Genomic DNA, 26,465 nt, shown 5'->3' with positions numbered 1-26,465 from the left:
GCAGTAACTCCATAATACTATACACCTGTCTCACGAAGGATCAAGAAACTTTAATCTTGTTCATGGTCTCACACTCAATGCTCAATGCAAAAGGGTCTCAAGTTTGTTTAGAAATCAACTAGTTTAAGGCGTTGTGCTGATAATTTAATGAGATCGTTGAGATAAACATAAATGCCGCGTTATTTGGAGTCGATCGACATTTCCACTACCAATATCACGACTTCGCATAATCTGAAATCAGCTTTTTATCTAACTTTAAATTGACTGCTGCTTTAATGTTATAGTATGTATGAATAATAATTCCTTTACTTTAGTTTCATTTTTTATCTATATTATACTAGCAGTAGCTATTTATAGTTTATTTTCTTACTGAACTGAGTTAGTATTCGAGTTTACCACAAGAATTACAAATTTCTTAAAGGTTATATTACTTAAACTAGGTCTTAGACGATCTAAGCTATAAATGTAGACGGTAATATTATTCGCTTATATCAATGACGAGCAAAATATTTTGTAAGAACTTAGGGTGTTCGCTTAGCTTTGCTGTAACTATTAATATTTCTAATGCAAAAATAATTAACAAAATTATTTTTGTCAGAGAGTTGACATTTGTCACATTTAAGGCAGTTTAAATCAGTGATATAAATAGATAAAAAGATAATATCAGGTATTCATTATTACACATGTAGGTACAATAAAAACTATCTCGTTAGTCTAGTGGCTAGAAATAAGAACGCAGATTTGGAGGCCCTGGGTTCAAACCTCGACGGAAGGTGGTAGATCCATTTAAAAAACTTTTTGGTTTTTTCTATCAAAGATACACAATAGTAGTCTGGAGTCTTAAAATTGGAAGTGTGTACACTCCCGTGTCTCGGAAAACTTGTAAAGTCGTATTGCGCCTAAACTATTTCCAGTCGTGTTGAATTGCTCTGCCATTGGATTATGAGTATGGAAATTAAGAGTGCATCTGTGTTTGCACATAACCTTGTGCAATATAACATGTCCTGCCCAATTGGCTAATCTCTCTTAACATTGGCCAACTGAAATCGATCAGGAGATATTATCATATATGTACATATACTTAATCTGAGTCAGTAATAATCGCATGTAGCTTTATAATTCGAAGGGAAGACGCGGAAGCAGATGTACCTACTCGATAACGGGCTAACGGTTACAGCTTTAGTTTGAAAGGTAGATGCTCTCACAATGATGAGAAATGTTTTTTGCCTAAACATGACTTTATTTGAAACCATAGTTTCTTCCTACTATATATGAAATTATATTTGATTTTGTATCTGGATTTATTATGCCAAAATTTACAAGTCAACAACGACTAACAAAATATCAACATTATTACCTCTTTTTTTCTCAATTGGTATGAAATTTGAATAAAAAAGAAAAAAAATCGATAAAAATTTGAAAACCAACCAAAGTTAGATCCACTATTGTATTAAGCTTTGGATAACTTCAAGACAAAGATATAAACTGGTCTGATTCGTTATTTCTCATTTAAACATATATTTAAACACAAATGTCAACATATTTTCTGCATTTGTAAAGGCTGTAATTCAAGATGAATTCAAACTAAACGTTTATTGATCTTCTATTATGTTGGAACGTGCGCAAGAATAACCGCTAGAACTTCAAACAATGGATGGGTAACGGCTTCGGTACTATAATATAAATTGTATACAAAATTATTATTTTCCACGCCTCTAAATTTTACATTTTCATCCTTTGGAATTGCTGGAACATTTCATTACCTTTATGATAAACTATTATTGACTTGATTGATTTGATTCTATTTGAATTCTAAATCCAAATCAAATTCATAATTAAGGAAATTGTTATCAAAATGCTATTTTTAGAAAAAGAAAATCTAAATATAAGTATTTAGATTAGCATTTAGTTTTGTTTTTTATATTCAATACAATGTATTCTAAAAAAATTTATATACACCCTTAACCTCATGAATTTTAAAAATAGAACATGTTTATGTCCTAGCCAAGTTAAAAAAAAAGAATCGCTGTAGGATTATATAAAATTCATAAGAATAGTTCATTGCATAAATACTTCAATAGTATTTCATATGCAAATAAGGCACGTGAAATATTAACGGTACGTGCTGTAACTAGATTCGATTCATCGGAGACTGTGCCCAGACCTAATCGATATGGATACAATCTCGCTTTTGAAAATATGGTTAATATTTTCAAACTGTACAGCTTTTCCTTTCGTGACACACATTTTTGACAATATTTTATTGGTAGATAATTATGGTAATAAATTATATGAGTAGTGTTTCAATATCATTATTAATTTCAAACTCGCAGGATGTACACATGAAATTTTAAAAGTAGAAGCATTATAGAAATTTAAACACGAAAGCAAAATTACCTTTTCGTTGCAATAAAGTTTTATCGTATCGTATTCTTTATTTATCACTAGCACCGCCCACTTTATATTCGCGTTAACTAAGCGGCGGTTAATTCGAACGTTTTCTTATGATTTACTGCACGAGATAATGTCCATAGGTAATCAAGCGAGCTACTTTTTGTTTTGAGTAACGTGGATAGCTATTAACCGGTTTTGAGAGCTGATAAATTTTCATCGATATAGTAGAATAGAATTGAAAAGTAATTTTCTTTATCGCACGCCATGGAGTTAATTAAAAAATATATAGTTATAAGCAGAAATGAAGGTACTTTTATAAGTTAGTATTTAATTTGAAATCCGTGAAACCTTATTACAGTTTGAAATAATATTAGTGTAACTATATCTGTTTCTGCTCCGTAACCATTGCGGGATTTCAACAGTCGTAATTGCATTAAAATAAACGGATTTATACTACGTAATGTTTTTCGAGATCGTAATTCTTTTATTGGTTGATTTTGTTTATTTTTCTTTATAAAACTATATATTTTCAACGTAAATAGGGTCAATTATATATTAAATATTTTGATATTTTAGACAATGTAGAAGCTGCAGCGTTATTCTGTAAGAACAAACTCGAAACTCAGAAAACGGTCGTAAAATTTCAAAGTGATAAGCGATATTGACCATAGTAATCATAATATTTCAAGAATACGCACGTACGCATCAAAATAGTATCACCATAAGTCGGTTGTCAATATTTCACGGCTGAAGTGTTACACTGCTAACAAGTTTTATTTACTTACAAGTAATTAATCTATTTTTATAGGCGTCTACAATTTGTCTAGTAATTATATAAAGATTATATAATGGAGCTAACAATCAAAACTAAACTAAAATAGTAGAAAATGTTTTCCTTAATTATGTTACACTTAATTCCAGCAGAAATAATTTTTGAAGAAATATGTAAATTTTTTATTCGAATTTAAATTAATTTATTTTCTTGTGGAAACAACTGGACATTTGCATAAAACAAGCTTTTATGCTCTTTGTGCCAGAATACATTTACGATTTTATTAGCTTAACGTGCGATATTGTGTCGTTAAAAAACTTGTAATTATAATATATAATATGTATATAACACACACATAAAACAACATTTAATTTTAATTTTTAAAATAGTAATGATGTCGTATTTTATTCATATTACTGTTGTACTAAGCTATATGTGTGCGTGCTATCAATGTGTGAACGGTTTGGACACTTGAAACTTAACTCGGTGTATCATTACGAAATATATTCTTGTCTTTTTTATATTGTTTATGTAAAGGTGAGATGGCGTAGTGATTAATATAAGCGATCTTTTTTATATTAATAATCTTTTATAGTAATAATACCTTCAGCTTGAAGGTATCAAACCTGAATTTTCATCACTAAATTTTCATATGAAATTTTGTTTGCAATACGGAGAAGAAAAACGTCATTAGGAAACCTGCATGTGTCGGATCAAAATCTGACACATGCTTTTCCACTCACTCGCTCAATTCGAACAGCTGGGTGGAATGAGCTATAAATCTTACCTCAAAAACAAAGGAGACATTAGTCCAGCAAATCCTTTGCGGAGTCTTTATATTTTTTATTTCCATTATAAAGTTAGCTTCTATATCAATAGAATAATTGAATGAATTATACTCAAAAGTATATTTCATTATTGTGTAAAGAATCAGGTATCAAAATCAATGTCTGCAAATGTACACGAGTTCTTATTCTCATATTCAGCTGATCATACATAATGTATTGTCGGTCGGATATCAATCAGTTTCTCGTGTGAATCGTCACAAATAACTTGTTAGGAAAGTTTTCATTACTTCAAAAGAATGTATCCGATATTACATACCTTTATATCTTGTTATAATAGTATCTTTCAATGTAAACTTAATAATTGATTAACTATTTCATATTATTTAATAATCAATCTAGAAACGGCCGTTAATAAAAGCAAAACAGTGCAACAGTAATGCAAGTAATTATGAATATACAATATTTTTGTTTATATGTATTCCAAATGTTCTTAAAAAAATAAATAGTCATACTATTGTTTCGCTTGTTATATACGCACTTGTGTAATTATAATTATTTTTGTTACAGTGAGATGGCGCGGTGGAGTGCGCCTATCCGGCTGACAACGATTTGGTTTCTCGCGTGTCTGGTGCCGACAACATGGGCTACGCCAGGTTAGTTATGAATATAATCTAAAAGTGGCTTCAGTGAAGTGAAGCCCGAGCCACAGCTCATTGGTTCAATAATACTGCTCAAAATAGCTGCTTAAATTTCCCTAATGTTAAACAAAGGCCTTCTCTGCTTTTAAGGAAAACGAATTCTATATACCAGTACAGTTATTCTATTTTTATGTTTATATTCATTACTTATAAATATATGTGTGAAATTAAGTATAATAATTGTTACATGTTTTTTACTTAAATAATTATTGCCGCTGTGAACTTTATCTATTAATTATATTATTTTTTTTCTAATAATTAATTGTAAAGGTCACTCTGTATAATAAGATGAAATGTTTTTTACAACAAGTTCAGTGTTTACTTGATATAGATATTAGTTCAAATAAAATAAATAAATAAATGTCATAACATAAATCCAAATGTCATAACATCATTTAAATTAAAATTTGAGTCGAAGAAGGTCGTATAAAAACCAAAAATAATGCTGATTATTATCTAATAAAGTTTATGTTAAGTAAATCAAAACATCAATGAGTTAATAATTGCTTGCATCAATGTCAATAAAAGTTATAGAAATTTGAATCTGAGCCGAGATAGTTCATTGATAAAAACCGTTAAATCTTAACCGAAGCCCACGGTTCAAATCGGGGCAAGAATTGCTCAGTTTTTGTGAGCCTATGTTTTTATAATCTCATGCTCTGTAGTGAAGTAAATCCTCAGAAGAAAACATGTGTCTGATGAAATTCTGCCACATCCGTCACCAAAGCGTATATCTACCGATCTGCACTGGTGCAACATAGTGGAATTAGCTCCAAGCATTCCTACTTAAGAACATAAAAATTAAAGACTGCTTTCTTATATTTTTTGCTAATCAATAATTGCTTTATATAATGTCTATGTAAAATTAAAAAGTTTGAAAGTTTTTATTACCTTGCTTTACTTTATCTAGGAGTCGATCCTAACAAGAATGTTGTTAGCTATCTGACTAATTAATTGTCAAATGGCTAATGATCGTAAACACGCTAGCAATTTGCAAGTGAATTCGATACAGTCGCCAAAACAAGTGGATACCTCTTAATTGGAACGGATACACGTTGTTTGTGCGCAATCACGCCTAAATAGGAAGACTCGTGGTACAGTCGTGATCTAATTAAAAGCATTATTCTATTTTTATATCGAACCCTTAAGATTCATATCGAGTTATGAAATTATATAATGACGAATAAATTTCTAATTAGTAGTCTCAGGCGCGCCTACCGCTTTCAACGTATCGTTCCCTACAACTGATTTATGTTGTCACTTATGTAACGAAATTTAACACAGTAGTTGCTATTTTAAAACAAATTGCTACGAGATTTTCACCTTAAGCTGCCGACACTTGAATATATGAACTGTATATTTATTTTAAATTGGTTTGTGTGTTGATCGTTTGTGAAATTTCATGTATTATTAATTAAATTAAATGTATTGATTTTCAATTGTTTCCATTGATTGCATAAATCAATATTAAATCAAATATATAAATGGGGAAGTAAGTTTATTTATTTGTTTCCTTTTTACGCTTTTACGTCTTAACGACTCACCTGATCATCATGATGGTTTGGATATACGTCGTTAGGGCGTACAGAAAAGGATAGGGTACCTATCTTTCTTTCTCACTCGCAGGCGAAACCGCGAATAGAAACTAGATATGTAAAATAGTATAACTTTTTAATCAGTTAATAATTTCCAAAATATGAACTTATAAAAAAAAGAAAGAGTATTTATTGCATCTTATACTATTCATGAAACGTAAAGTAAATAGTTAGCTTAAGACTAAGGTGATTAAAATAAACTGTACCAATAAAACTCTATCTAAGTAGAAAACAAGTTAGTAAAGCCTCAATTAGCAACTAACGAACCTTGCGTAGGAATCATAGAAAATGTCCCTAACTGTCTCGTTAATTTCAACAAAATTACGTGACATAAATGTTGACATTTCATGACTATAAATTTTCTATACAAATCAATAATATTTATGAGATGACAGATTATAATTAGGTAATTTATATATTATCTTCTATGTTTATTTAATAAATTATTGACTTAAAAATTTAATAATTTATTAATCAATAAATTAAAAAACAAATTATTTTCTTATAGACGAAAAGTTATATCGTTGAATTTAGTTTACGTTTTCTATATAACATCACGCTTGGGTCACCACAGTGTTTTATATTGCACTTATATTATTATATAGTAAAATATTTTCATGTCATGTCCAATAAGCAATCATTATTATTATTTCGATCGGTGTCATTAACTTTTAAGGCTGTACATTTTCAGGCCTTAGGACTCCGAGTAATATTAAAAAAGGTATCTACTATCTGTCAAAACTGAGGTTGTAAGAAGTAACCTGAATTTGTATAATGACAGTGTTACCACTCTTGTGTCTTGAAGAGTACGTGTTCCGTTGTTCCTGCGTCTGAACGTTTTCTGGTCGTTTCGGTTTTTTTATTCCATCAATTTATGAGAGTGATGGATTGTCAGTGCACAGGTCGTACTTACACTTACAATACACAATTATCACGTTCGATTTTTAAAAATGAAATGAACATGAATCACAATTAAATTCTGATGCAGGTCCGTGCGAGGTGGAAACGGGTCAATCCAGCATCATCGTTGACATAGAAGAAAGCAGAGGGGACCGTAAGTATTTTAGAACATTCGTTTATTTATACCAGTTGACCAGACCGGTGAATCTGAATCTGAATAAGAATGGCGGGCCTGTTGGGAAGTGACCATTCCTTCCACTGTTAATGAGCCGCCATCTTTCATCTTTTGTGCTTGATCGGATTTGAAGTATACACATAAATCAAATGACTATTTCAGGAAGACATCAAAAAATAAAATTTATCATGAATAAGAATTAAATCTAAAGATCTTTGACAAATGGTTTAATTTTGTTTTTTATTAGATCATTAATCAACTAAATGCCAACGAATATTGACGAAATTATTTTATAATTACAGAAGTCAATCAAACAACAGTACCGGCTGAGCTACCAATCGTTGGCGACCCAGATGTAGACGTGATTTTGTCCACCGTGTTTCCGAAGGGCCCGACTTTATTCCAGCTCGATGGCAAACGACTGCAATTGCTCCAGCCTTTAGATAGAGATGCTGATAATTTATCTCATATGGTGTTTCAGGTATATGTTTCTTACTTATTACTTTTGTTATAATATATACTTACTTCATTTACGTTAATATCAATACAAATATATATATTAACAGACATGCCAAAAATGTTACTCGAGTTGCTGACGTTACTCTAAAAACTATTATAGTTATTATTATAAAGCTTTACTTATTTAATTTATTTGTTTAACTAATCACTCGTAAACATTTTTTTAGATAAAGCTATTTGTATACATATACATTAATACTACCAGTATCTTAAAACTAATTTATTAATTTTAGAAACAGCTTAAGGCTTACAAATGGTGATTGTGTAATCTTTATGTTTATATAGTAACTATAGTAATAATAATAATGTACATGAAACAATGACAATACTTAATTTAAAGTTACAGAATGTTCACTAAACTTATAAAGTTATACAATAAACACGTAGTTTAAATAGCCGTAATAATATGTAGTCAATTTATAAATGCAATTTGTCGTGTAACGTCTATTAACTTTCATCGCTCGTACATAAAGCTGTTCATAATTACTAATCAAAATTTGTTAGCGTATCGAAAGTCTCATTAATAAAATAAACGCCTGAAGCTATCGCTGTTTATTATGGTATCAATATCAATTAATTATTTTGCCCGCAGCTGGTTTGTCAAGTGAAAGCGACAAAGAAGAGGCGAACCATACCAGTGATTGTGCGAGTGTCTGATATAAATGATAATGCGCCTGTGTTTCAGGGCACGCCCTATGAAACAAGTATATCTGAGGTAGGTTGCTTTGATTTTAATGATATGGTTTTACATAGCTAGAAAAACTAGCTTGTGAAAATTAATCTAACATCATAAACAAAGAAAAAATTATATATAATAAATGATGGCATTATTATAAAATGGTTGGTATAAAAATTTTACGTGAGACAACATCCATTCATCAAAAACAAAAAGAGATTTGTATATATATAAAAATCAAAACTTAATAATATTCAATACCAAAGAAACACTAATATAAAAGGACAAACTAGGTTTATGAAAAAAAAGTTCTTAGAAGTCAGTAAAAAATAATTTTAATGCTAATTTCCAGTCCATAGATTATAAAAAAAAATCAGGTCGATCCATTTCTGCGTTGGCGCATTAAATATAACAAGAAACCAAAAATATTCTTTTAATTTTATCATATTATGTATATAATTATCATTAGTAGAGTTTTTTTTTTTGACATCATAATCATATTTTTCTACAGCTTATTCCAATAGGCACAACGATATTTGACGGTATTCGAGCAGTAGATCCTGATGCAGGAGTGAACGGTCTTGCGGAGTATTTCATAACAACAGGGGACAATAAAACCCTAGAAGCTGCTAATGCTGTGGACGGCTATGGATACTTTGCTATACCTTTACCGCATCAAGGGCAAGTCACAGTTAATAGAACATTGGATTACGAGCGCACGAAGAAGTATCTAGTCACAATTGTTGCTTCTGTAAGTATGATACGCAACTTCTAATAAATTATGTTAGCCTGGTACTTTAGATTATTTATAGCGAATATTTTTTGTTTTGTAAAATTGTCAGTTACAAAAGGCGTAATCTAAACAGCCCAAATCTCCCACTGCTTGGCATAGGTCTCTTCTTCTTTTTGAGTAAGGCTAAGGTAAGGCTTGAAGCTTATTCCACCAAGCTGTTACAATGCGGGTTGGTGCATGAGCGTGTTCCAGATTTTCTTCCGACACGTGCAGGTGTCCTTGTAATTACATTCCTACTCTGCTGAGTAAGAGACTAATCATAAAAGCAAAATAAGCAGAAAATTTAATGATTTCAACTCTTCGTTTAAAACGACTTGACTATTCGAAAAAAAAATAGTCGCTCTTTTCTAAACAAATAATTAATATAAAAATGTTCACATATATTAGGATCGCGCTCGCGATACAAAACGTCGCCTATCAAGCACTACAACATTAACTGTGAACGTACAAGACGATGACGATCAAGACCCTTCCTTTATTTATAAAGGTTGTACGCTGCACGAGGGCGCTTGTATTAATCCGGAATACACCAGTTACGTAAGTACTTTTCGTGATACTTTAAAACTGTAGTGATAATAGTTGCTTAAGTTTATTTTCACTTTTTTACAAGCATTATTCAACAATGAGTATTCATAAATGTGTGGATTGTATTCCCGTTAACTTTCTTTGTTATGATTTAACACTTATACGTAGTAAATCGTATACTTATAATAAAATATTATGCAGCGCTGGAAACAGATCCAAGCCAAGCAACATCAAAGTTTTAGGACTTTGTTAAATATTTGTTAATAATCTATTTAAAACGTATGTTACCCTAAATTTCAGGTCAATGGTGGAGTATTAGCAGGTATATTAACGATAGAACCGGAAAAGATTCAGGCGGTTGATATGGATACTTTGAATGCTCGTATTAAATACACCATAGAGAGCGGTGAGCCTGAATCGTGGACTACGTACTTCGATATAGATCCCAATACAGGCGCAGTGAGGCAGTTAGTGCCCGTGGATACGAGCATCGCGAAAAAATTCCAGTTAATAATTAAGGTACGGTTTCACGCCTAAACCACTAAGCTGTTTTTGATGAAATTTGGTATGAAGAAAGCTTGAACCAAAAAAAAACGCGAGCGAAGCCGCGAGCGGAAATTAGTACATAATAAATTTGTTCTACAAGACAGTTTTCTAATAATGACGCAACGATAAGTTACTTAAAATATTCCTAGTGCTATATTTCTTACGTGTTTATTAAGGTGGATATTTGCCTTATGTTTAAGGTACCATTAAATTTGTATGTTTGTATATGCAAATAAATACAAAATCATCTCAAAAGATGAGAAATAAAACTAAATAAAACAAATATTACACAATATTTCATTAATCAGATTAGACATATAAAGCATTGTTGTCTTTGTTAAGGATATCCTTAAATTACTGTTAATATGCTAATGTATTACATATATATAAAAGTTTTGATACAATAATCATGACTTGAAGTATCTTGTATTACAGGCCGAAGAAACATCCGAAGCGAAACGCTTTACAACAGCAAAGCTCACCATTACTGTGCGACCAGTCGACGCGAGTCCGCCCGTTGTCACTGCGACTTCAGACGAGGGACAGGTTGAGGAGAACTCTCCAAAAGGGACAAAAGTGCTCGATAGTCAAGGACAGCCGATACAGTTGAGCGTTTCTGATCCGGACTTGGTAAGAATTCAGTTTCTTATCTAAAATTGCTTCGTCATAATTTTTGCAATAAATAAAATGTTTATTTAAGAAGAATTTTACAGTCAGTCAAAAATCTTTATTCAATATAGACGCATTACACTTAATTATTGATTGTCATAAATCAACCACCGGTTCGGAAATAAACACCTCAGACCTGAGAAGAACCGGCGAAAGAAACTCAGCGGGATTTTTTTGTATCTCATCCTTTACCGTTGCAAGAAATACATCAAGAGTAGAATAATAATTTTTTTTTTAATTTGAAATAACCTAGAGGCGATCAGTTTCATTCCTAAGGTGTGCAATCATTTAAAAAGTCATTGGTTGTGTAATATCCTTTAGCACACAAGCGTTCCTTTGAGCGGGAACTTACAAGTTCATCTATGCTTTTAATCTTGAATATAAAAATTGATATTGGTATATCTTTTCGATATTAATAAAATTAATATAATATTTTTCATAGAGAACGTTTTTAAACTGGTTCACGTTGTTATAACTCGCCACCTTAATGCTGCAGCACATAAAATTATTTTCTATAATATTTAAGCGAACACCACGAATATTGCCATATAAAATGAACAGGAGGTTTACACCGTTCATATTAAAAAAGCAATTTATAGAATATGTACAAAAACTTAATATATAACATTAATTATAATTAAATTAACCTTTTACTTAAAAATAGTTCCTGTAATCGCTTACAAACTTTTCTAATACTATATGCGAAAATTCTATTTTGCTCAAAGTGTGTTTTATTTTCAGGGTCCAGGAGATCTGATACCAAAATACACGTTCGAGTTAACCACGAGTTTCTTCGATATAGATAAAGATGGTTATCTCGTTGTTAGTGACGATCGCTTGGACCGAGACCCCCCAAATCCAGGCAAATTTAGATTTCAAGTAAGTTTTACGTGTGTACTGGTGGTAGTGCTTTGTGCAAGCTCGTCTGGGTAGGTACCACCCACTCATGAGATATTCTACCGCAAAACAGCAGTACTTGGTATTGTTTTGTTCCGGTTTGAAGGGTGATTGAGCCAGTGTAATTACAGGCGGATGGGACATAACATCTTAGTTCCCAAGTTTGGTGACGCATTGGTGATGTAAGCGATGGTTAACATTTCTTACAATGCCAATGTCTATGAGCGTTGGTGACATACCATCAGGCGACCCATATGCTCGTCCGCCTACCTATTCATTGAAAAAAGTAAATATTTCCTTGTTATTTTAATGTTTTCTCTTTGTGTTGGTTTTATTTAGTTTATTTCATTGATTGGTTTAAATTTGACACTATTGTCTCAATTTGTAATCAAATTAATTTATACTTATATAAAATATTTTTAAAGAAACATTTAATATAATTTTTGCTTTTAATAAAAATTTATAAATTAATAAATTTTGTACATGTGAAATAGAGATTGGATCACTTATGAAAGGCGTTTCATAAAGATGCACTAAAATATAACTATATAAAGTTGAATTGTTAGCTTTCTACTCCGGATAAGTCGGTTAATAAATATAGTAAATAACAATTCAAATGTAAACATTACATGCCATATGCCATTATATATTTATATACATATATATTTATTTAAAATTTCAGTACACGTATTTCATACTTTTGGCATTAATTAATGTACTATTACACAGTACTGCTATTTATAAATGTTTAATATACTATTTAATGTAAAGCAAAGAAACTTGATTGAACAGCAATGATTTTAAATTACTTGTATCAATTATAGTAATACTTATTATACAATTTTATATTTTCTAATTTTCAGGTCGTGGCTCGTGAAGCGAACGGCGGAGCGGCGTCAGCGCCATATTCTTTAGCAGTTCAACTCTTAGACCAGAACGATAATGCGCCCGTTATACCCAAGACCCAACCTCATACGGTTCCTGCTAGCTTGGAACCTACTGCTGTGTATAAGGTATGAAATAATTAAAATGCAATACTGGTGGTAGGGCTTTGTGCAAGCTCGTCTGGGTAGGTACCACCCACTCATCAGATATTCTACCGCAAAACAGCAATAAGTACTTGATATTGTTGTGTTCCGGTTAGAAGGGTGAGTGAGCCAGTGTAATTACAGGCACAAGAGATAAAATCTTAGTTCCGAACGTTGGCGGCGCATTGGCTATGTAAGCGATGGTTGACATTTCTTACAATACCAATGTCTAAAGGCGTTTGGTGACCACTTACCATCAGGTGGCCCATATGCTCGTTCGCCTTCCTATTCTATAAAAAAATCAACTTAGTAAGTATGATTTCCATTGAGGATTGATTATATTTAAAAATAACTACTTTATAACAATTGACATATAATTAAACATCGATTCTCAAATATATATTTTTTTGTTAAAAGATTGTTTCATATTTTCTAGGTGGAGGCAACTGACATCGATGAGGGTGAGAACGCCCGCATCTCATACAATATCCATCACGTATCTAACAATGGAGGGAACAAGTTCACGATTGATCCCACAACTGGTGTGATTTGTGAGTTGCACTTTGCACTTTATTAACATTCACATAGAGCTCATATTTGTTTGACCTTTTTTTTTAAAAAAGAAATATTATAATCTTTTAAGGTTAAAAATGTTTTTAGATGCTTAAGGTAAAACCAGATATGCGTACTGTTTTATATTTAATTTAAAAAATATAGTTATATTTGCATGAATTTTATTAAAAATATATATTAATTCGTTTTTGCAAGTTAAAACTAAATATTCACCTATTGTTTTCTTACACGTGGTTGTGTGTGTGTGTGTGAACTGATACTAATGTAACAAGTTTGAATTCAAAACAATTTTGAGATATTAAGCACTTTGATCACGTGACATACTATTTATCAAAAGAACGTTATTTCTGCAGTTCGGCAGCGTTTCCTAATGATATTTGTCACGAAATAATAATAATAATAATCACTGTCATTGATATTTTGATAGCAAAACGGTAGACGAACAAATAATATGACAACTGATTAACACGCTGTTCTCCTAACAGCTAGTACTGGCCGTCTTCAGGCCGGTGAGCAGTACAGTTTAACAATACGAGCGACAGATGCCAAGGGTCTTAGTTCGCAAGGCATAGTGGAATTACTGGTCGCACCAGGACCGAATACACGACCTCCACAGTTCTCATCCAGGGATTATTACGCGCCAGTCTCTGAAGGAGCAGCGATTAACTCCACAGTTATAACGGTTACGGTAAGTTATAGATTAATGTATCATTTTATTGGATTAATTAAGATATTTTTGTATACGAAACTTCTAATATATCCTAGAATTTAAAACCTTAATTCGAAGTAGTTTTACTGGTGGTAGGGCTTTGTGCAAGCTCGTCTGGGTAGGTACCACCCACTCATCAGATATTCTACCGCAAAACAGCAGTACTCGATATTGTTGTGTTCCGGTTTGAAGGGTGAGTGAGCCAGTATAATTACAGACACAAGGGACATAAAATCTTAGTTCCCAAGGTTAGTGGCGCATTGGATATGTAAGCGATGGTTGACATTTCTTACAATGCCAATGTCTAAAGGCGTTTGGTGACCACTTACCATCAGGTGGCCTATATGCTCGTTCGCCTTCCTATTCTATAAAAAACCACTTCTATATATATTTTTTCATGCTTATTTCCACATCTTGTTCGTATTTTTTATATATAAATTAACCACATGAGATGTAGATTAAAAATCACGATTGCATTTAATTCGACACGACAATAAAAAACCACGGGACTCCATTACAATTTGATTCTAAGAAAAATATAGAAAAAAATTGCATTTGAAAACGAGACCGTTTACAATACGTAATAATAAAAATATATCTGATTTACTTTTTTAATGCGATGCGATCAGTTACAAACCTAATTACTGACCGACTAAGATTTTGTGATATATATTGAGTTTTAATAAGATCATTCATAGATTAATAGTTCAATTAATATAGAAAATTATAATATTTATTTATTTAATAATTAGGAACGTGCTTCGTATACAGTGTTTAAATGTAATTTATATACAATTTTTATTAAAAATTAACCATTACCGAAGTTATCCGAAGTTTCGTATAATACGGAATGTTTTTCAACTTGTCTTAGTTTCAATAATTTTATTTCAGGCTAAAGATCCAGAAAACGAATTAGTATCATATTCGATAGTATCGGGCAACGACTTGAGACAATTTGCAATCGGTTCCAATACAGGTATCATCACAGTTATACGAAGACTTGATAGAGAAGTGCTGACGAGATACCAATTGGTAGGTATTCTATGGACAAAAGTAAATTTTCTTTGATACTCGTACTGTATTTGTAACGTTATTTCATTGACCTTGTATTCAATTATTGAGTCGGTCTGACATTCGATGTAAAAATAATGGTCACATGAAAACTTATGTCTGTAGCATTATTAATAATGAAAAAGAAACCTTTTTTAAAACAATTTTTTTTAATAAATATAAGATGGTGAGAGCTGAAGATCCTGGAAGATTGTCAACAACCGCAACCGTTAATATAAAAGTTACTGATATCAACGATAATAACCCGAAGTTTGATGAAGATTCATATCTGTTCCATGTTAAAGAAGGTAATATATATCATTTCGTAAATTTGTAAGTGTACTAAATAGCAGTCCAGAGTCTGGAAATTGGAAGTGTACCGCGCCTGAACTCTTTCCGATCGTTTCGGATTGCCGTCCCATCGGATTATGAGAATAAGGAGGGTATAGAGAGTGCACCTGTGTTTACGCACACACTTGTGCACTAAAATATCTCCTGCGCAGTTGGCTAATCTCTCTTGAGATTGGACGCCGTGGCCGAAATCGTTCTAGAGGACCATTATTGTTATTATTATTACTAGTACTGGAACACTAAATCATAAATATAACTATCAAGAGAAGAGTTCTTGGCGTAATAGCAAGATAAAAAATAATGTTTTTATTTTTAAAGGTGTGTCAGGCGAGACTGTTGGGTATGTTCATGCGACGGACATCGACGAGGGCGTCAATGCGATGGTCAGTTACAGTATCCCATCTCATTTGCCATTCATCATCGACAATTCTACGGGTATGATCAGCACCAAAACTGAACTAGATTACGAGGAAACCAAGGTAATAAATTGATAATCTAAAAAACTTAAATAATAAATAATCGAAATTAAAATATTTTTTATTCAAATAGATTTGAACAAGTACTTATGAATCGTCAAGCGCTACCAATATTATAGATATTAATATATTATATATTTACTTGGTGGTAGGACTGCATGCAAGCCCATCTGGGTATTTACACCCTCATCGCATACTCTATCGCCAAACAGTAATACTTAGCATTGTTGTGTTTGAAGGATGAGTTAGCCAGTGTAACTATTGGTACAAGGGACGTAACATCTTAGTTCTCAAGATTGGTGGCGCATTGTCGATGTAAGGAATGGTTAATAATTCTTACAGTGCGAATGTATATGGGTGATGGTGACCATTTACCATCAGGTCATTTACCATAAGATATAAGTTTGTTACGAGATTTAACTTATTGTATTTTGTTATTTTTTATGCTATTAACGAAAATATTGACTGGAATTTCATTTCTAACCCAAAAGTAACTTTTAAAGAATATCTAGGACAATGCTCTTTGTTGTTTGACCTTTTCTATTAACCTTCTCTTGTATTTATATATTTAATTTTAACTTTAATAATTTAGTATAGAATAAAAATAACCTATTTATTATTGTTATTACTCTGGAATTTTTACAATTTACTAAATTTTTACTTGACTAAATATATGACTATAAAATAATAACGACTATCATATTTCCGGAACAATATTGAAGCGCCTTTTATATTTTAAATAACCTCAAATATGTTTGTCGGTTACATATTAAGATTTCGCAAAATTAACACAATTTAGAACAATTTCAAACATCATATTTTTAATTTCCAGGATTACTCCTTCGTAGTGACGGCTACAGACGGCGCTATCGATAAACGTCTGGGTACAGCCTCCGTCACAGTTCAGGTCCAGGATGAGCCGGATGAGCCTCCCGTGTTTACTCAGGCCCTGTATACTGTACATGTCCCGGAAAATGTGCCCAACCATCCCGTTGTTAAAGTCCACGTAAGTATTTGTATATAAATTTGAAAGTGTATTTCTTGAAATGATTATACATGGTGTTCGAATTTATTTTCTGTTACGTGCGAATTGATTCTGTATGAAATATCATACTTATTAGATAAATGTGAAATTGTTTGTTTGGTGGTATATCATAAATACAATAATTAATTCTTTTTTAATAATTTGATATTTAAAAAAACCAACAAAGTATGGCTATCTGTATGAATAATCGGTGTATTCAGCAAAAAATATAATATCAATTTTTTTGTCTAGGCTGAAGACCCAGATACAATGCCAGAGATCACATACACGATCCTCAAGGGAGATACAGACTTGTTCTCAATAGATCGCAAGTCTGGTCTCATCAGGACGTTAAGAATGTTAGACAGAGAAACTAGCGCGAGGCACGAGCTGCTCGTTGGCACTGAAGAGAATAGTGGTGAAGGAAATGGGGCTACCACTACAGTGGAGGTTTTGGTCGATGTGAGTCAACTTTTTTAATATATTTTTTTTTTTATAGAATAGGAAGGTGGACGAGCATATGGGCCACCTGATGGTAAGTGGTCACCAAACGCCCTTAGACATTGGCATTGTAAGAAATGTCAACCATCGCTTATAGCCAATGCGCCACCAACCTTGGGAACTAAGATTTTATGTCCCTTGTGCCTGTAATTACACTGACTCACTCACCCTTCAAACCGGAACACAACAATATCAAGTATTGCTGTTTTGCGGTAGAATATCTGATGAGTGGGTGGTACCTACCCAGACGAGCTAACATTTAATAGTTTAGTATACTCGATATTTTGTAGTGGAATATATGATATTACAATTAAACTTCCAAACGGTTTATTTTGCTATGAAAGTAAACAAAACTTATTATAAGCTTTTCTTTAAATTACATTACGCTATTTTCTTAACAATGCTATTCTATATTTTAATTACAGTTTTATTGCGATTACTTTAACAAATAAACTAACAAGTTAAACTTCAAGGTCGAATTTGTAGCAAACGTTTCTTTGTGTATTGTGTTTCACACACGTGTGCAAATGCTCAAATTGCACGTACTATTTTTTGTATGATCTTGATGACTAAATCTGTTTCTGTTTTTTTTATAAATATCGTTTATTATTTTGTACCCAATGTTGGTACTATTTTGACTTGCTATCCTTTTTAAACACGCTCATTAGAAAGTGATAGCAATATTTTACTATGAAGACGTTTGTACTTATTATTCTTGTTTAATATTCAGGATAAAAACGACAACGCCCCGGTGTTCACGTCGGTACCGCGGCCGGTGACGGTGGAGGACACGGCGTCCATCGGCAGCCTGGTGGAGACGGTGGTGGCGCTGGACGCGGACGCCACGGCGCCCAACAACCGCGTGCGGTACGCGCTGGCGGGCCGCGGGAAGGCCTCCAAGTACTTCCACGTGGAGCCCGACACCGGCGCCGTCCGCGTCCGCGACGACCTCCGGAAGGAGACCGACAGCGAATATACCGTGAGACTGATTTTGACTATACCTGCTGATGATTATTTTTTTAAAGAATAGGAAGGCGGACGAGCATATGGGCCACCTGATGGTAAGTGGTCACCAACGCCCAGAGACATTGGCATTGTAAGAAATGTCAACCATCGCTTACATCACCAATGCGCCACCAACCTTCGGAACTAAGATGTTATGTCCATTGTGCCTGTAATTACACTGGCTCACTCACCCTTCAAACCGGAACACAATAATATCAAGTACTGCTGTTTTGCGGTAGAATATCTGATGAGTGGGTGGTACCTATCCAGACGGGCTTGCACAAAGCTCTACCACCAGTAATGATTTATAGGCATTTGACAGCATCCAGGTTGAAGGACGTTCTTAACAAATATTCCCCTTAGTCAGCTACAACACTCACGTATTAATTTGTTATGGCTACGGATTCTAAGATCCTGGTTTCGAACTAATATACAATATACTTCTATTTCCACAAACTTTTCTACATTATATTATATCCTGCACCATTAGCTACATTCCCTTGGATGCCGCCGTGGTCATAACAAGCCAGGAGAATATCGTCATCTTCCTAATAGCCTTATATTTAATTCCAGGTGGACGTTCAAGCGTCCGATCAAGGCGACCCTGTGATGTCTTCGGTTGTAAGCCTAACAGTGTATGTTAGTCATTCAGCTACAGTACCGCCTGATGTGAGTTTTATATATTATTTTAATCTTTTTTGTATTCCATTAATTGATATGAATAGTTTTTATCTTGAATTTTATAATCATCAAAATAATGTAATTCTAAACATTTTATTTACTGAGGGCTGATGATAATCAATCACTGTTTTTGCAATCTATTGATACATTGTCAATGGTTATTTTTTTCTAATATATTTAATGACCTTTAATATTTTTGTGTGTTTTCCTTTACCATCCTTAATCAAATTACAATATTTGGACTTTATATATATATATATATATATTATATATATTATATATATATAATATATATAATTAAATATTAATTATATATATTATATTATATATATATATATATTTATATTAAATTAGTACTTTCAACGCCTGTTTTTTAGAAATGACTAATATTCCTATTTATTCCTCGAATTAAGCTTGTGTTAGGAGTGAAGACGACAATAACCCAATGGGGTCAGGAACCTGCGACTCTTAAATCACTAGGCGGCCCTTATTGACGCTTATTTTAGCTTATTTAAACGTTAAATATTTTTGTTGGCAGGTACGTCTAGGGTTTGCGGATAGCGTGTACACGGAACACGTAGCGGAGAACTCTCCCAACGGCACGCTCGTTAGAACTCTCCCGATATGGAATAAAAGCAAACACTCCAAAGATACTCCCCTCAAGTGTTTGCTGACAGACTCGTCACAAAAAGGTAACAATATTTGTATATTAAAATTAATTTATAATTTATTTACTGGTTTAACAATTTATGCACTAAAAGCGTAATTTGTTTTTAATTTAAAAAGTCAATACAGTACAAGTTTTGCTTAAATTTTTATTATATTGAACTAACATTTTTATTTTATTAATACTCTGGTGTGTGTGTGTGTCTTCGTGTGCACATATGTCTATAACAGTAACAGCCTGTGAATGTCCCACTGCTGGGCTAAGGCCTCCTCTCCCTTTTTAAGGAGAAGGCATGGAGCTTATTTCACCACGCTGCTCCAATGCGAGTTGGTGAAATACACATGTAGTAGAATTTCAGTCAAATTAGACACATGCAGGTTTCCTCACGATGTTTTATTTCACCGTATAGCACGAAATTAAGAATCACGCGTTCTTACCACTGGGCCATCTCGGTTTCATGTCCATAATGTTATATTTTTATTTTCTCCAAGGTGTATTTTACGTGAAACTAACACAAGAAAGAGACTGCGCTATCTACCTCAACAATTCGCTCGACTATGAAACGCTTACCGAATACTCTCTAGAAGTCCAGCTGGAATCTATACAAGGTCTTATAAACCCTGAAGGCAGTAAAGCGATAATCAACGTCCATGTCACAGATGTTAATGACAATCCACCCGTGTTCATTTTTCCCGAACAATCCACCATCGTAGCTGCGAAGGGAAAATATTTTGCTATCGCTACTAAAGATATGCCACTAGGAACTAATGTGTTACAAGTCAAGGTAATTTTTTTTTTTTGTGTTTATTTTCAAGTCGATTAATATATTTAAATCTATATTTTTCTTACAAAGATATAAATATATATTTTTTTACATTCTGCTCAGATAATATAATATAATTTGTTTAGTGCTTTTGCTTGAGTAATGTCAAGCAAGCCGTTGAATTTAGATGTCGTATAGAAAGATTACACTTTATGTGTATTTTTGTATAAGATAATATGATATCAAATCAATATTGTTAAAAAAATAAACCTCAATGTTTTTTTTTAATATTTTTTTTAAGGCGAAAGATAAAGACAGCGGTGTTTATGGCAAGATAGAGTATCGTAAAAACTCTTGGACAAAAGCCGCTGAGGAACATTTCAATCTCGACCCAGACACGGGCGTTATCACCAACATCAAAGCTTTCGAGAATGTTCCCAAGGAAGTGCTGCCTTTTAAATTCAATATCATGGCGAGGGATAATCCAAAGGCTGATGATTATAAAACTGCTCGAGCATCTGTTGTGGTAAGTTGTATGCGATTATTTAAAAAAAAAATAGAGGGAGCCACAGTAGCGATGTAAATATTCTATTACTTGTATGAACAAATAAGATGATTAAGCAATACATACATATGTAAATATATTTTTATTGGTAGGAGTGCTTGCTTAAAGTATGCTTAGGTAGGTTTATACAATCCATCAAGTAACATATATGCAATGATTGGCGAGGATTTGACTTTAGAGTTTTATATTTTGTTTATTATCTATGGTCGGTAATTGACCATAGCGCCTTTGCTTTGAAATTTAAAGGAAATATATATATTTTAACCCCTAAAATTAATTTTATTTAGCAAAATTAGATTATCAGACTATACGTTACATCAAAATTAAATTAAAATTTGTCAAACTGTAAAGTTAGGTGAGATACAAATTTAGACTTAGACCTTCGTAATTTCTATCAAAATATTATTTAATTATGTCTTAAAATGTAAATATCGTTTGAATTACATCTACTTTAGCAATTTCAAAGAAATTTTAAGGCTTTTGTTTCAACTAATGATAATTAATGGTACAAGATGATTAATTGCGACTTAAATTATAGTTAATGCGAATAGAATTACTCATCATTTATACGTAATTAACAATTACTACATTTGGTAACGATCTCTTTGAAAGTTGAATTACTTAAATATATATTTAATTTAGTTTTGACTGGAGTCCAAATAAAATCAGTGTTTATAAAAATTTGTTACGAACAGGTTATAAAATTGTTTAATTTATTAAATTGCATGGAGTAAAACTTCGTGTAGTAAATCAACAATTCTTACTTCGTCGTTTGTGTGGGTTAGATATATATTTTCAATCAATATTATTTGTTATACGTAGTTTTTAGAAGATATGTAAATTTTTTCCATTTCAGATAAACCTTCTCCAAAAAGAAAACCAGTTAATTTATGAAGTGGCTGATTTAAATGTGGACGCAATGACTACGTCACAAGCGCGTAGCTTATTGTCTTCGATAGAAGAAAAGAGTGGTCTAGTTGCTGGACTGGAGAAACTTACACCTAGGTTATATTTGGGGGAGAATGGAACACTAGAAAGTGATCCTAAGGGTACTAATGTATGGCTGTATCTGCTTGATCCGAATACGGGAGACATACTAACGAGGGAATCACTACCAATTAAGAAGTGAGTATTATTTTTGTTATAATAGTGTTAAAATTAAAGTGTAAAAGTAAAGTAATATATCCCATAAATGGTCCCTGGTGCACACTGTCAGGGTGTGGTATCCCACTGGACGCGGCATACCACATCCTGACAGTGTGCTGTGTCTGCGTGGGGGCTCAGAGCCATTACCACCTACTACACTCCTCCTACGCTACCAGAGTGTCATGACGTGGAAAGAGACCGCGGAGTGAGAGCGTGAGGAGAGTGCTTTTGATGACACGTTCCGCCGAAGAAGACCAGGGAGGATAAGCAGACGCTAATGACGACGCACTTTTTCCCCACGCCGTAAGCGTTCTTGGGGCACGGGGGGGGGGGGTTCTGTACCCAGAGAACTCCCTAGGAATAGAAGCCCGCTTAGGCGACCCAACCGTCGCAGCATCACAGTAGTATGTGCAAGCGATCCTGTGATGCCCTCTAGAAGAGGCGGAGTGAACATATTATAAATTGCAGAATAGCACCCGGGACATGCACATTTTTAAACAAAAATTAAATATTTCAAACTCGGTGGTTCTTGGGATCATTTAAACACGCTTCGCTTAAAATCCACTCCTCCAGATGAGAAAGAGTATTATCTATGTTGTCTCAAAGTATTCGTTACAACAATTGATACAAAATGATTAATATAAATCGCAAACGTTTAAAGTGCCTACAATATAACGTTATTTTTTAAATTCGTGTACGGTAATTTAACGTATTTTGCGAACAAATATTAACCCGGTCAATGAGACTTGCGAATCTCCCCACTGACAACGCGTGTCGCGTCGCAGCGCCGTGTCGCGCGGCGTGTCGGTGCGCGCGCCGCTGTCGCCGGCCGCGCCGCCGCGCCGCCCGCAGCTCGCCGCCGCGCCGCTCAGCTCGGCGCTGCCCGCCGCGCTGCTGGCGCTGGCCGCGCTCGTGCTGGTCGCCGCCACCGCTGCCACCGTCTACATATGCGCCTCGTGGAACAGGTGACCACACACAAACACGTACAAGTACACGCACACGCACACGCACACGCACACAAACACACCCACACTAACACACCCACACACACACCCACACACACACCCACACACACACCCACACACACACCCAACTACATGCGTGACACGGCCGTAAACTACAAACTTTATGCTTCACGCGGCCGTTAGTTAACACATATAGATGCAGGTGTACGTCATCCTTATCTCTTACTTTACTCAATACAAAATTCGCAATGAATTATATCACAGTGCGTGTAAGGTGACGTTACGCACAATATTAAACACGCAAGTAAAAATCGGGCGCTGTTATATCGTAGTTGCGACCGTGCTTTATGGAAGTACAAAATAATATAAAATCGAATCCCAATATTAAATTCTTTGGTATTATATTAAGACAATAAATAATAATTTGAACTCATTCCAGATATAAAAAACACAAGGAGCAAGCGTTGCAACAATATGGAACTCTTAGTATGAGCATGGCACCACCGAGACCGCCCTCAGGGTACGAGTCCAGTGAAGATGAACCCGCACCGAGATATGAAACACAGGTATGTAACAATTATTTGACTTACTAAAGTTGTAAGAGTCGGGTATTCTTAGCTAGGAGAGCTGTATCTTCAGACAAGCCCACTTAACAATCATCTACTAGCATTAATATTATAAATATATATAACAATATATAGTTAAAAAAATAACATTTTTGTTACAGGTTTTGAATATGGCTGTGGATGACGCAGATTTGCAATTAGACTTTAGTCCAAATAACCACGCGTTTAATATTCATAGCGTGCAATACTTATCCAAAGATAATGGTAAGTTATCCAAAAATAAGTTTTTATATTTTAATTTTTTATCGAAATTCGTAAATAAAATAGTCGTCCCAGGTTGGGTTAACTTTTTTTGACCAGGCTCCCCTGAGGGAACTGGTTTATGTGAGGTTCTTACTATAATACTTAATATAATATGTCAAATATATCCTAGATCGGCAAATAAATTCTTGTTTTTAAATCTTAGGTGAACGTAGCCCGACCCTATCAGAAACAGCGACAACAGCTCGAGCTTCAAGTGTCAACGAAAATGGCGGTACATTGAACAAAGTCCAAAATCACAACCATAACCTTGACAACATAAACAACTCGACCATTGCGCGGAACACCCAGACTCTCAACCGCAGAACACCAAATAACCACGCATTGAACAATGCGCTGGGAACGTTACCGAGAGCTAACAATAATAATATAGGCGGAGGATTGCTGGCCGCTACTCTTGGTAGGAAGATAAATGGGAACAACCATAAGAAGAAATCTACGCAACCAATTATGGCGTATGATGAAATCCCTGGCTTGCAAAGGTGTGTATATTATATATATTGTGATATATATATATATATATATATATATATGAAAACTTGTGTTGTGATATAATGATATACATAAATACTTTTTGAAGAAAACTTTTTTGGGCGTGATAAGAGTAAAATTTAAATGTCGAATTCGAGTACAACTAAAGCCATTCCATATGTGTCTGACATATGATTAATTTAAGTTATGTTTACACTATATAAAGTGTAAATTTAATAAAGTTAAATCTATTTTTCAAAAAAGTTAATATATATTTATTATACTGTTAAAAAAAGATAACACAGACAGATTCTCATAAGGTTTTCGCCAATGGACTATGCGAGTCATGAGGAAAGTTTAGGTGTATTATTCATATAGGATTTTATGTAAATTGGCTGAAATATGAGGATTGATGAAAAAATCATTCTGACTAGATGTTTTACCGCGTAAACCAATAGAATAATATGTATTACAATATAAACGTTCTATCAAAACCTTTACTTTGGTTTAAATATATAATTGATGTTTAAATTTCGAACTTAACCATTGATTTTCAGATCCACAGATAATGACAACGTTACGTTCGGAAAAAGAAATTTCAACGGATTTACTTACGACCAGTCTCACGTGGAAACAACTACGGAGCTTTAGTTATACTAAGACAGGTTTAGTGAAAAGTGATATAAAGTGAAGTTTTAAAACAATATAATATAATCTAAAGACAATTTATATTTTGTGTTCAACGAAAGTTTTCATATCAATGTGCGACTGAATGTTTTCAAATGTTAGTTGTTAATGTGAATAACGAATTTTTAGATAAATTTATGAATTTGTAATATTTTACTTAGCGCAGGCTAGTCTTTTCATTGAACAATTTGTGCATAATATAAAAGTGTTGTAAATAATAGAGGCATTACGTGTATATTTTTTAGGTACCTGATCTGTAAATACAGGTACGAAATATTTTGTACAGATGTTTTATATTTTTATATAGAATTATAGATTAAAAATGACGCATTGTGCCATGCACGTTTAATTTGCGACAACCCTAATTATAAATGGCGCGTCACACTTGCCACGAAAGCTTTTTGATATTTAATTAATTACGAAAAAATTCAAATGTATTATGGACACTATATTTTAAATGAATTTAAATTTGCTTCGCAGGTGGTTTAAGTTTTTAAGCATCAGATTTGAAATAAAACTATTAAAATGAACATCAACAAAATTAAATATTGTGTGAATTACTTGTTACTAAATTTCCGCCATTATAAATTAACCTCTAGAATGTGTATGAAATTTGTGCCAGTTACAATTCGTAAATAAAACGACTCGAAGTAATAACTTTTATTTTATTTTTAAGCATAATTAAGAAATGCTCATTTTATTAAAAAAATAATAATCAGAATGAAGTGATTTGTGCCAAACGTTTTTTGATATATCTTTTTTTTATCTGTGCTGTATTTATTTTTGGTCTTTATGTTACCTCTTAAATATTTTGTAAATTAATATATATTTCGTTTTAATGTGAAAAGCTGAATAAAGTAGCTGTATAAGATTGTTTAATAGATTTCCGAATAAATTAATTTTTATTTTTATTTTGTTTTCTATTTCTATCTACGCTGTTAACAAACCTTGATGTTTATTTCATTACAC

At 33.1% G+C, this 26,465-nt stretch overlaps 1 protein-coding gene across 2 annotated transcripts in view; it reads left to right on the top strand.

The window, feature by feature from the left end:
- Positions 1–26,407, top strand: part of LOC126772779 (cadherin-99C) — a 138,659-nt gene extending 112,252 nt beyond the window's left edge. The window contains exons 1-29 of one of the 2 annotated variants that reach the window (XM_050493353.1): positions 4,332–4,396; positions 4,522–4,607; positions 7,236–7,301; positions 7,625–7,803; positions 8,434–8,556; positions 9,029–9,268; positions 9,698–9,847; positions 10,136–10,354; positions 10,817–11,011; positions 11,792–11,929; positions 12,811–12,960; positions 13,412–13,526; positions 14,034–14,236; positions 15,149–15,289; positions 15,492–15,615; positions 15,977–16,137; positions 16,967–17,140; positions 17,411–17,620; positions 18,390–18,638; positions 19,238–19,333; positions 19,884–20,037; positions 20,504–20,796; positions 21,077–21,301; positions 22,197–22,465; positions 23,272–23,451; positions 23,891–24,017; positions 24,179–24,281; positions 24,484–24,820; positions 25,367–26,407. In XM_050493353.1, coding sequence (XP_050349310.1) covers positions 4,526–4,607; positions 7,236–7,301; positions 7,625–7,803; positions 8,434–8,556; positions 9,029–9,268; positions 9,698–9,847; positions 10,136–10,354; positions 10,817–11,011; positions 11,792–11,929; positions 12,811–12,960; positions 13,412–13,526; positions 14,034–14,236; positions 15,149–15,289; positions 15,492–15,615; positions 15,977–16,137; positions 16,967–17,140; positions 17,411–17,620; positions 18,390–18,638; positions 19,238–19,333; positions 19,884–20,037; positions 20,504–20,796; positions 21,077–21,301; positions 22,197–22,465; positions 23,272–23,451; positions 23,891–24,017; positions 24,179–24,281; positions 24,484–24,820; positions 25,367–25,460 — 4,797 coding nt within the window. In that variant the 5' untranslated portion in view covers positions 4,332–4,396; positions 4,522–4,525 and the 3' untranslated portion in view covers positions 25,461–26,407. Of the gene's footprint in view, positions 1–4,331; positions 4,397–4,521; positions 4,608–7,235; positions 7,302–7,624; positions 7,804–8,433; positions 8,557–9,028; positions 9,269–9,697; positions 9,848–10,135; positions 10,355–10,816; positions 11,012–11,791; positions 11,930–12,810; positions 12,961–13,411; positions 13,527–14,033; positions 14,237–15,148; positions 15,290–15,491; positions 15,616–15,976; positions 16,138–16,966; positions 17,141–17,410; positions 17,621–18,389; positions 18,639–19,237; positions 19,334–19,883; positions 20,038–20,503; positions 20,797–21,076; positions 21,302–22,196; positions 22,466–23,271; positions 23,452–23,890; positions 24,018–24,178; positions 24,282–24,483; positions 24,821–25,366 lie in introns of those variants that run through there. The other variant, XM_050493352.1, reaches the window with a different exon arrangement.
- The last annotated feature ends 58 nt before the right edge of the window (positions 26,408–26,465 follow it).

This window comes from Nymphalis io, chromosome 13, assembly GCF_905147045.1.
Source record: "Nymphalis io chromosome 13, ilAglIoxx1.1, whole genome shotgun sequence".
NCBI classification, from domain to species: Eukaryota; Metazoa; Arthropoda; class Insecta; order Lepidoptera; family Nymphalidae; genus Nymphalis; species Nymphalis io.
The sequence above is the reverse complement of the archived record's forward strand: the minus strand, read 5'-3'. Positions and strand labels throughout refer to the sequence as shown.